Raw genomic sequence first — 12464 nt, 5'->3', positions numbered from 1 at the left:
GTTCATCACATAGAGGTCCATCAGTTTTAACGGTTCTCTTCTGTTCTTTGTTGTGATGCTTGCCTTTCTGATTCTTGTCCAACTCTTTGGTCCTTCTTCCTTTCTTTTACTCTTAATCTTGAATCACATTTTTAACCACAGTTCTCTCAAGTTCTTCATCTCTGCTTGGAAACAAGGTGAATGCCCGTCCTGTAAAACTCTGTATTTCATAAAGGGATATTGAATGACTTCAAAAACTCAACACTTGACTGTATGACATTTCTAAGGATGTATACATGATTTTTAAATTAAACCTTTAGATTAGAATACACACTAGATTCTTTTGTGCTTGAAATAAGTCGAGATGTGTGTTGCTCTGTAGAAAAACACCCAATCTCATACACATAGCACTTCTTGTAACTTGAACACTTGCCCATCTTCAATTTCTGAAACTTCCTGCTGACCTGAACAGTCACTGACACTTCTCATAATTGCCAAACTATGCCTTAGCTAAATGATTTTGCTTCACTTTCATGGTCTGAGGGGTCTCATTTTTTTCTATAAAATGATTTTGGCCGGCTAACATTATTTTAGTGTTCATAATTGATCTCTGGTGATTCCTCATTCAAAAAATCTTTTTCTTTCATAGTCTACGCTGAGGTTGGGTTCCCCCTTTGATGTATTTTTCTAACACACTTTAGATTTTGCAGTCTCGGTCTTTCCCCTTCACTGAGCTTAAATCTCCTCATGGTAGATCTCAGACCATGATAACTTGTTTGTTATTCATACCACTTCCCACCCCTCGATAGATTTTGATGACTCTCCAGTGTACTGATAAACTCAGACATGGTTGAAGGAAGGAGGACATCAAGCATGTGCTTCAGATAGCTCAAAGATACTGAGTTAGTCAATTCAGGTACTCGCTGTATGGCCCTTTCAATGGTTGGTCAATGCCAATTCTTAGAGAACTCCCTATCATATTGACATAAGCCATTTACTTACAACTCATCTATGATTTTTAAATTCTACATTCACTGGAACACAAAATAAATCACAAAATAGACATTAATATGTTTGAAAATGGATATTTGTCTGTCTGAATCATCTGTTGTTTCTCTTTGAAAACTCTTTTCGATATTTTTACAAGAAACTAGTTCCCTTCTAGGAGTTTCCAAATATCTACACTAACAAAAATAAATATCAAGGTTGTTTCTACTTACTGTCAAAGTATTTACTACTTAGTAAGACCAACTTGCTCTGAGAGGGGTCAGAATTAGCGAGAATAACGAGCACAGGGCAGCGGTCTAATAAGACTTATAGAAATGAGCAACTTCAAGAAGATGTTACCATATCAAAAGAGACTGACCTCAAGCAAGAGAAGCCAGGGCTCACTGCAAAAGTAGTTTCCTTTGGGCTGCTTCAGGGATAGGCAAGGCTAAGGCCACATGACAACTGGATCATCTCCTACAGATGGTAAATTACATCCTACAGCTGACTTTTTCCTCCTACCAAGAAAAAGCGAGACAAGATTTCAGGAAATAAGAGCCAGGTTTGCTGAGTTATAGCCATGCATAGTCTGGACTTGAAGTTCAAAAGCACTCTGAACATCATTGTAAGATTGAAACATTACTAAAGAGAGCATCCTTGTGTTCTTTATTTTTAATAGATCAAAATGCACACATACACAAAATACTTACATTTAGCAGTACAGCCAGTAGTACAGCTTTGAAATAGTTTTTCCTGGAAAAGCATCAAGAACTGCACAAGGTTTAAAACAGAACTGAAGCCACTGGGCTTCCAAAGGCAGAGCCAGGAAAAGCTGAGCATTGACCTCTGTAAGAGCACAGGAGGTGATAATCAACGATTATCATTAGCTTGTTTGATGATAGTGATTCACTAACAAGTCAATAAAAGTGTTGATGTTTTATGACTTTAACCAATATACTTTTAAAGGTATTATGTACTTATAAGTAGATACTTGTAAAATTGTAATTCTGTCATAATGTGTCAACTTGCTAAGAAAAAAATAATTGTATATTTCATGGACAATGTTGTTAGTTTAAGTGAACTTCATTTATTAACCCTTCCATTGTGTATTTATGTGCATTGGATAGGCATGACCTTTATGTTTACCATATTTATTTTGTGTCTGATTTCCATATAGGTGCCCCCTGGTGGAGTTCCTGTAGGTACTAGGTTGTTGGTTTTGTGATTGCCAGTTGCTGTGTATCACTTCTAGTTCTTTTTTTCTTCCAAATAAAACTTTATTATCACTTACTAACACCTAAGTGATAATTTAGTCAAAAATAATATTTTCAATGTTATTTAAACTTTGATTGGTTTCTGAGTGTGTTACAGGCATCGGAAATTCGTCATGGAATTTCTTTTCTAAAAGGTTCTGAATTTGAGATGGAGTAGTATTGATCTAAGTACTTTAGGACTCTATTGCTAACTAATTAAAACTGACAAGTTGGATAAGATTTTTATAATTTCCTGTCATTCTTTGTCATGTGAATATATGCACATGAACATGCATACATGTATACACATGTATAGGCATGCTTTATTTGCACATATACAAACATGCATATTGTCTCGCATATATGAGATAATATTTTGACTCACTAAGATGTTCGTTTTCAGCTCTTATAAACATTCATGTGAACCCAGGTCAATACAGTGAAGACTTATTTGATATTTCATTTTACATTCAAAAAATTATTTACCTTTTTGTATATACATTTGTTTTTGTATTGGTTTTTATCCTGTTTTTGTGAGTGGATTGGAATTTATTTTACCCTATGCCAAACCATTTCCATAGCAATAAACTAACAGATCATATATTTGGTGCATGGGTGTTTCAGGGTAAAATAAATCATATCTTATGTGACAGTAGAAAATATTATTCATTACTAAATTCTTTATATTTAGCAAGCTGAAGTTCATTTTAGAGTCACATAGACATGACTGCTCCATGAACTCTCAATGAGGTGAGAGCTCTTCATGTCCATTCATAAAATCTCCTGGCTGCGTGGGAAAATATGTTCATTCGCATCTTATTCTGTGAAGTCCTGAAGTCTAGACTCTTCTTTGGTCCAAAGTGATGCAAGAACACTAGTATTTTCTGAATTTAATTCTGTAACTGTAGGAAAATCCCATTAGTCTCATAAATTCAAAACTGTGATGCTGTAATGCAGTTTGTCAAAGGAAGACCTTTGCTTTATGAGAACAGGGATATTAGACTCAATGTACAAATTGTTTATGCCAAAATTTTGACATATTTAAAATGTTTCTGGTCAAGAAAGCTGGAACTTCTAGTGATAAAATTCTTAAAGAACTAGTGCCGATTGTGTTGACACACACGCACTAAAATTTGATACTGATCATGACATTTTTAATTAAGTCATCAAAACATAACATTTTTAAACTCAGTATTAACTTTAAATCAATCTAAAATATTAACACTTAAAGGACAATTTGCTCAATATTTCCAGCTCTATCATAAATTTTTGTTCTTGAAGGATCACTAAGGTATTTAGCAATAGCATTTATACATACGTTATAGAAATTTAAAAGGTTCCTGTTGTAAATCTAAAAACATAAATGTCAAAGAAAGCTCTATTGTAGTAAGATATTAACTGCAGAAGAGAACAGAGTAATCTGAAGTGTGTCCTGTGACATTACAGGTCCATTTAAGGAGGGAATTGTCAGCTCTAGGGTACGCTGTCTCCATCCATAGTCAATTTCTAGTGGAAGACTCAAGAGCACTCCCTCTTTGTTTCTCTAAGATGAAAGAGAACACCAACCTGACCTCCAGGGCATGCGTACAGAAGTGTACAAAGACACACAGTGTGTCGCAGGTTCAAAAGAATAGCATTCATTTCGGAGATATTTGAAATATACACAAATAACTACACAGGCGAAAGCTTGTGGTTCAAAGTATGCCCATTTTTATGTAAGTAGTTACTTTCTCTTTCTACACAGAGAAAATTTAAATTGCAAGGTCTTATTTTTTTTCTCAAATTAACACACGTGACAACGCCTTGCTCTCTGATCTGTGATTAATACTCAGCAAAACACCTGTGAAGGTGTTCTCAAACACATTGCACTATGATAACATTTTAGAGGGAGCACACATATGTCTACTTGTTTCCTACATTGCCCAACTTTAAAAGCTTGCAGGGCACTGGATTCCCCTGACTTCCTTTCATTTTCTCCAGCTCCTCCCTTGTTCTCTGTTCAAGCAATAACCCAAGATCCCTACCTCTGCTTCTCCAAACAGCAGTGAATGGTATCTTACCATTGAAGGGAAGTGAGTGAGCAAAACCATGAAGGGTTTTCAATGCTATGCTAATTATCTTAGTTCTGATTTTTTTAAAAACGTTTCCTCAATAGTATAATTTTTGTCTAGGCTCTTTGACAGTCATGAGTGTTAAGATTACATATATTTTCTTGCAAACAATCTGAAATATTTTAATTAAAATATTGTGTTTTCCTTTGAAGAAACTGTACAGTATTAAAATGAGACAGAGAAAAGGCAAACCTAATATTTATGGGTAATGAATAATGCATCACCAATTTTATTCCTGTTTTACATTGAAAGTGAGAGCAACGCAGTAGCATGCATATGCTCAGTTTATTGCGACAAATGAAGTGACTATAAAATTTTACAGCTGAAATTCTAGGCTCCAATTTTCCTTCCTTTCTCTTATTTCTTATATCTTGGATCCAAGAAAGCCCAGAAATTTTTATATTAAACGACCAGCAGAAGTACATTCAATTAGCTCGTTTCCTGCACGTTCTTGCTGTTGTCTTTCCTGTTTGACATTAATTGTGCTAAGACCCACTTCAGTATTCTGGGGCCCATGTTGTTATATGGCTTTGGTTGCTTGGGAGTGAGTGCTACTCGAATACCTCTTCTCCTTTAGAAATTGTTAATATAATAACACGTATTCATAATAAATTTCAAAGCTTAATTTTCAGACAACACACTAAAAGTCCATTGGGTGATAACCATACTTAAATGTTGTATTTTCTTTCAAAGACAAAAGATCCAGAACTCCATCTTTTCCTGAACGATTATACCTCAGTCTTCACTGTTACCCCCACCGGCATCACCCGCTACCTCACCCTCCTTCAGCCCGTGGACAGGGAGGAACAGCAAACATATACCTTTCTGGTAAAAATAGTTCATACATTATATTCTCATAGCTGAAACTGATATTAAAGTTGATAAGGTCAATGATTTCTAGGTAAAAACATGCCGTGTCAGAAAGAAGAGAAAATATTCACACATTCATTTTCTCTTTTACTCTTTATAAATGTGTGCCATTGGAGGATAATTGGAGAATGTGCCATTGCAGAATAGCTATGTTATTTACTCACTAGAGAGACATATTTTTCAATCTCCACCTTACAGGGGTGATTGATATAAAATGAAACCCAGCAAATAACGCATTATTTTTAACTTTGGTGATGTGAATGCATTTTTTTTCAATTTCACTGCTGTCTGAAGCAGGTGGTTCTCAACTAGCAATGATTCCCCCCTTCGGAGAACTCCTGTTGATGTGTGGAGTGTGCTCCGGGCACACACTGGTGGAAACAGTGAGTGCTGTTGGACATGCCACAGTGCACACAGGAGCCCAGCACCAGGGAGCATCTGCACCAGGTTGTTAGGAATATCGAGACAAAGAGCTTGAGTGTGCCTTACTAGAGGGAGAACGAAGGTCCTTCAAGTCGTGGTTTGTAGCTGTTTATCATGGTACAGGATACAAATGCATCAAACACTCATACATCATAGAGATCAAAGCAAGTTTAATTATAGCCAAACTCCCAAATGAAGCAAAAGAGAAAAGTGAATAAGAAAAAGGCACACATTATGGGGCTTACTTGGGAGTTCATTCAGGAAGAGCCCATGTAGCAGGTGCCTGTAGCTTCCAGAAAGCTCCAAACAACAATTGCAACTTAGATATGGAGTAGATTTTAGAAACCCTTCAGGTGAGATGGCCAACAGATGGCTGCAACAATCATGTGTATTAGGTACTGCTAAATTGTCAATAAGGTAACTAAGATATCTTAAGTAATGAATGTTGATGGATCGTTTATGTCACCATTTTACCTACTAATAGAATATTACACTGCATATCCATGGCCTTCATTTACTTAATTAATTGCCTTGTATGCAAATTCTATAATCATGAAGAAAAATTGTCAGTAATATATTAGGGGAAAATTGTGTTTGGGTTGGGGGATATAGCTCAGTTGGTGGGTTACCCATGCGTGAGGTCCTAGGTTCAATCCCCATTATTGTATAAATCAAATGTGGTGGTGCATGCCTATAATATCAGTACTTTGGAGGTGGAAGTAGAAATATCAGATGATCAAAGTTAAAGTCATTGTCTTTATAATGTTTGAGGTCTGTATAGGATTCCTGTTTCAAGCACAAGAACTGTATTTAACTTTGAAGCGTCAGCAACATCATCAGTCCAACATATGTTTCTAAAACCTTTTCATATCTCATTATTTAAAACATTTTTGTAACCATATGGGGTGTCCTCAGTAATTGCTTCTTAACACATTGAAACACTTTGGATTCACTTGTAATCCATGTCTTACTAGGTCACTTTATTGAAAGCATAGCTTAGCATATTTTTAAATCACATTTTAAAATGTATTGGGTTATTAGAGTAACTTCTTTGCACTTACGGTTAAGGGATTTCTCCACTAAGTGTATTCTATTTCTGCACAGATTACAGCATTTGATGGTGTACAAGAAAGTGAACCAGTTGTGGTCAATATCCGAGTGATGGACGCAAATGATAACACACCAACCTTCCCCGAAATCTCCTATGACGTCTATGTTTACACAGACATGCGTCCTGGAGACAGTGTCATTCAGGTAACACCCTTGGATGTGAGGTCTACTTGCAGGAGGCCTTTCTGGGGCACCACTCACTGCTCTCCCTGGGAATTGAAAACTAGCTTCAGACACACAAATAACACAGGTTTAGAGAGTTCCTAGTTGGTGTTAGTGTTTCAAATAAAAATAAATATCCTGGGATGGCAACAGCATAGCTCAGTGGGTAAAATCACTGAGTGCGCAAGTCACATGTTCTATGTTTGATGCCCAGAAACCGTGGTATAGGACTGAACCACATCAAGAAATGTGTGTACATGCACACATGCATTCATACACCACACGCACACATGCACGTGTGCACGCGCGCACACACAGACATACTGACAATGAACATCTACAATATAGATGGGATGTGAAGTAACTATTGCATATAAACAATCGTTTGACCTGCTGATGCTTGGGTTTTTAAAATTTTTCATTTTACTGAAAATGATTAATTAGTGTTTCCACACATAATTTAAATATTCAAATTACCTTTCACTGTTGTGGAAATGGGCTAAGCTTTCTTTGTTGGCATACATAAAAGATTGCATTAATAAATCGGTAGATTGACATAGTAGATATTGCATACCTGGGTAAAATCAAATCAATACAGTAGAGAAATTTTAGATTAGATAGTAAATGGTTCTTTTGAAAACATGTGAATCAGACAAAATTATGTTCTCGATTTGTTCTATTTTTCACATTTAAATAATTACAAGTCATTGCAAATTCCTTTAGTATTCTGACTATTTTGAATAGAAGGCATAAAGACTTGATCATAACAATCTATGAGGATCTTTAAGAATCCAAAGTATAGTTGATTCTAATATTTTCCAAGCCATCTGTTCTACATTTTTCTGGGGAACTTGCTAGAGAGGCAGCCTCTAAGTTTCCTTTTAGAGTCTCAGAATGTTTATCTCAGAGGACAAAACATAGGTGATTCGCACTGGAAACACAGTTCCCTAGGTTTAGCTGTACACCCATGAAGAAACCTAGACCTTCTCTGACCCTAAGGTTAGACCTGATTATGTTAAGTCACTTTCAGGTCTGGGATGCCACAATCCTGCATACTCATTACAATATCTGACAACAAATGATTGTAAATTATTCATATGTACTGAATAATGACAAAATAAGTAGTGTTAAATGTTAGTGCATAGTTTGTCATGAGATAAATAGGTCAGGAAGTTTTGAAAACTGGCCCAATGCCTCACCTGTGGGTACAGCATTGTCTTCATGGTATTGTCCTTGTTCCTTCATTTAACTTCATTAAATTGGCCTCCATCCCAACTACTCCATCTTCATTTCCGTGAATTACTTCTTCCTCCTGATCCCTTTCTTCCTGTGGATGGGTTTTGTGCTTTGCCCTCTTCCCTGTGTCCTCTCACTTTCTTTTTCTCCTAAGCCGTCATCCTGTTGTTCAGTCATCACTAGTGTGCTACTGATAATTCAGTAGCTCCTATGCTCGAATCTCAGAAGCAAAATGCTTCATCGCCAACAGTGTGATGTGGCGAGAAAGGGCTTCTACCAGGATGTCAGTTGTCTCTGTGTGTGCACAAACACCTATGGATCTCTCTGCACATAGACACACATACATGCGCACAGACATACACATACATGTACACACACGAACTACAAAGACAAGCACATGAATGAGCATCTACATGCTCACATGTTCACATACAAACACCTCTGCATGTATCCTCACACGTGTACATCTATACTCACACACCTGTGCATGTAGTACACACATATATACCTGTGCATGTTCACAGATACACACACACACACACCTGCCCATGTGCACACACATACATACTCTATGTATACCTTTCCCTCTATTTAAAAGCCAGGCCCCTTATAAGCATCCGAAATGTCTTTGTTTTCCTCTGTTCCTCAGAGCCAACCTTTCAGAGCTCATCACCCATTTCTCTATAGTTGCTGCCGCAATGCCAGCACATACCAGGAATATTTTCTGTGCAAGAAATGCATGTTCTGATGAAATGTCATCGCCCACTTACACTCTTCAGTGTGAGCGGGAAGCCATCTATTCCTTCTCCAGCCTGGGAGTTTCTGGGGTCATATGAAAGGGAATGATGCAATTCTGCGTGAGAATCTCTCTGCATGTTCCCTATGTGTGTGATCCTGAAGGACCGGCTTCGCACTGATCCACTAATGTTCTCCACACACTCCTGTGGCCCATCTCATACTGAGGGATTAGTTCTAGCTCAATTATTTCTAGAGCAGACCTGTAACTAGTTCATTTGCATATCTATAGTACCTGGATGTAGTAGTTGATTAACAGAATAGGTGCTGAATGTGTATTTGAGACAAAAGAAAAGAGTGTCAGAAACCGGTGTCTGTGAAAGGAGGTGCAGGATGGGGACTCGTAAGCCTGCATCCTTTATTTCTGGTCAATCTGTGAACCGGGCACATTTTTCTTTAAAAAGCCATCTTTCAAAGGTAGCAGATAAGGGAATGACAATTATTTTCATGTTTTTATTTAATTAGACCTGATTCTCATCTCTATAATGGTGTAATTAGAAATAAAAGGAAGTTTATATAGAAAACCAGCCGGCAGGGAATGGGAAAGTTTAACTAAGAAAACGAGAGTAATTATGTGGGAAGCGTAGCTCAAAAATGCTTGCCCTCGGGGATCAAAAGCTTATTTCCGGCATTTGAGGTCTACAAAAGTTAATTTCCCTTATGTATCTGTTTCTAAAACAGATCTTGCTTTGCATTCAAAGATTTATATTGTGTGTATTTCCCTGAACCATGCAGATTATGAAGACAGACTGTTGTTTGTGTCTATATGCCTTCAAGTTTTTTTTTAATTATTTAAAAGCCAAGAATTTAAGGTTCATAATTAGTATTTGCAATGTTATTCCTGGTGCGTGCAGAAAGAACCGTGTGACTGTAAATCATCCAGCAAGAGACTAGAGATAAAAATGAAATTGATTTCCCAGGGAGAGAAGACTTGAAAATAAAGCAAAGAGATTCAGTCTGCAAATGCTATGTGAGGTCCTGACCCATTTCTATGCTCCCCCTTCTCACCACTGACACCCCTGACCTGCCAGACAGCAGGCATTTGGCTTGTAGCTTAGAACCTGATGTCATATGAGTTATGGTCTTACAAGGCAAAGGTGAGAGCAAGCACCCTCCCAAAAAGCAAGTCTTCTCTACAAGTTCAGTACTGTCACTGTCTGTGTGTCTAAGACTGTTTGGCCTGCCAGAGCCCAGGTTCATCTCTGAGTGCAGTGTCATTTTAGTAGGTGGTACCTAGCATAGCCTATAGGAAATGGAAAGGTTATATGTGAAGAGTGAAGCCAGACCTATCTCAAAGGTTTCGGTTAGAACCTATGGGTCTATGTGTTGGCCTTATTCTTGGATACTGTTAACAGACCATCATGAATCTTGCCTGAATGACTAATGAGCCAAACTTTGGTTGTCTTAAAGTAGCTCTTTAACATTGTATATCTAGGCTGGAATCTAAACACTATACCCAGACAGAACTCTTCTGGTCTTTAGTCTACCCTGAACTCACTGAACAACAGACTACCACTGAATTCCTGTTTCTCATGGCTCCACATAGCGAATGCTAGGATTATAGTATGTCGAGTTTATGTGGGGCTGGTGGGAACTCAGGTCACTGTGCATGCTAGAAGGGCACTCTGTGAGCTAAGGAATATCTCCAGCTCTTCATTCTGCTGCCCTACTCCATTCATTCACCTGGGTGACAAAAGTATCTGGATGTATGCATCAATGCACGCGTCCACACAGCTGTAGCAATCCGTCTTCTTTCTCCATGCCCTTCTCTCTGAGCTGCACGACCTAAACTTCACTCATGCCTCCCTGCTGAGTTCTCATGGAGCCACGCATCTCCTCAAGTGTCCTCTGGCATGTCAGACTCGAAAGCGTTTCTTTGAGTCCTCACTCTCGGTGACACCTCTTAAGGGTGTGGAAGGTAGGAGATCTTCCCGGATAACTGGGACTCTGGGACTATGGCAGGATGCTTTGCACTCAAAAGCAAAGGCAAATGCGTGCTCTTGCAGAGGTGGTTGTGGTGAGCACAGGCGTAACACCTGCGGGAGGCATCTGGACACAGGTCTACTTGGAGAAAAGTTCAAATTGATAGGAGACTGAGATATTTGCTTTGCTTTTACTATATTAAATATAGTTTGCCTTGTCCCTCTAACACTGTTATTGCTAAAGGCTCTTCTATCAATTAGTCTCAGACTTTGAGTCTTGGGTGACAACACTTCTGTTAAAGACTTTCTAGCTGACCATTATGACCTCTTCCAGGGTACCTGATTTGCTTTTGAATGCGCATGTTTCAGAGTACAAGTTAAGACTGCTGTGTGTGTGTATGTCAGTTAATCCGTCAGTTGGTCGAGGAAGAATGATCTTAGAAAAGTAGTTTAGATGTGACTTTGCAAACCTGAGGTTTCCTCAAAAACTAGTAAATATAATATAATTATAATATCCTGGTACAGGTGGGCTGTTGCTGCTTACAGGAGTGATATGATGAAAGCCTGGTTCGACAACTCCTTCTTTAATATAATAAAAGTGGAAGCTGAATGTGAGAGAACTCAAGAGCATCCGAGCACTTCAGGCCTCCGACTACAGTCTCAGAGTCTGAGTTTTGTGAATCAGTAAAACTTTATTAAATGATTTTGAAAGTGCCAGAGAAAATGAAGCACCCCTACAATATAAAGTCTTCTCGTAATCCCATTCCTTATTTTCTTTTTCTGACAGTTCCTAAGAAATGAATGGCATGTGCTGCTTCTACTCAGGCATGTAACTCATGATCTTTGTATGTCTGGGGGCTATACATTGTTAAACACATACTCTACTGAGAAGCCCATCACCTTTGATTGTTATACTGAACAGATGAGACATAGTTGGTAGCCTGCTATACTCTTAAGCCTCAAAGACTCAATTTGTCCAATCAGCAGAAATGATATTGGGTCTAAAGACTCCAAGTTTGAGACCCCTGGTATATCAGACCCAGGACCAAGTTCATGCAGCTTCAAGAAAAAATGCAAGACAGGAAATCTCATTTAATAATGCCAAGAAGACTTTTTGGTGTCACCTTTTCATTCTTCTGAGATGTGTGGACACAGAATGTAAGGTATTTTATTTACTTTTTCTATCAACACAAAATTAAGAATGTGATATCTGGAGCATGAAAGTAGATATTAAAAAAAGTTTTATCCCACAATGCATTTTAACCAGAAAACAGTAGGAATTTCCTGCAATAAGCACACTGTTAACCTCAGGCAGCTTTCACTTAGTTTTCTAATATTTGCATTTCACTGAAAAAAAAATAGTTCTGTCTTCTACTGATTATAGCTTTTATTGGCATTGGCAGAACCCCTCAATGTGTTTCTTTTCCAATTGCAACATATATTCTTCTCCTGGTGACACTGTCTCTGTAGATAATTATCTACCTTATGAGGCTTGGTTGTTTTCTCAGCTCACATTGCTGACCTGGAGATCAGCACCTACGCAAATTTCATTTTTATTAGCTGCATAAGGAAAAAAGAATACTCCCTTACAGCGAAGACACTTCAGACCTTTTAGC

At 37.9% G+C, this 12464-nt stretch overlaps 1 protein-coding gene across 5 annotated transcripts in view; it reads left to right on the top strand.

Moving 5' to 3' along the window:
• Positions 1-12464, top strand: part of Pcdh15 (protocadherin related 15) — a 595973-nt gene that overhangs the window by 361784 nt on the left and 221725 nt on the right. For all 5 annotated transcript variants that reach the window (XM_075979991.1, XM_075979989.1, XM_075979992.1 and 2 more), the window contains exons 12-13: positions 5024-5158; positions 6728-6877. In XM_075979991.1, the coding sequence (XP_075836106.1) occupies positions 5024-5158; positions 6728-6877 (285 nt within the window). The remainder of the gene's footprint in view (positions 1-5023; positions 5159-6727; positions 6878-12464) is intronic.

Source organism: Microtus pennsylvanicus, chromosome 7 (genome assembly GCF_037038515.1).
Source record: "Microtus pennsylvanicus isolate mMicPen1 chromosome 7, mMicPen1.hap1, whole genome shotgun sequence".
NCBI classification, from domain to species: domain Eukaryota; kingdom Metazoa; phylum Chordata; class Mammalia; order Rodentia; family Cricetidae; genus Microtus; species Microtus pennsylvanicus.
The sequence above is the reverse complement of the archived record's forward strand: the minus strand, read 5'-3'. Positions and strand labels throughout refer to the sequence as shown.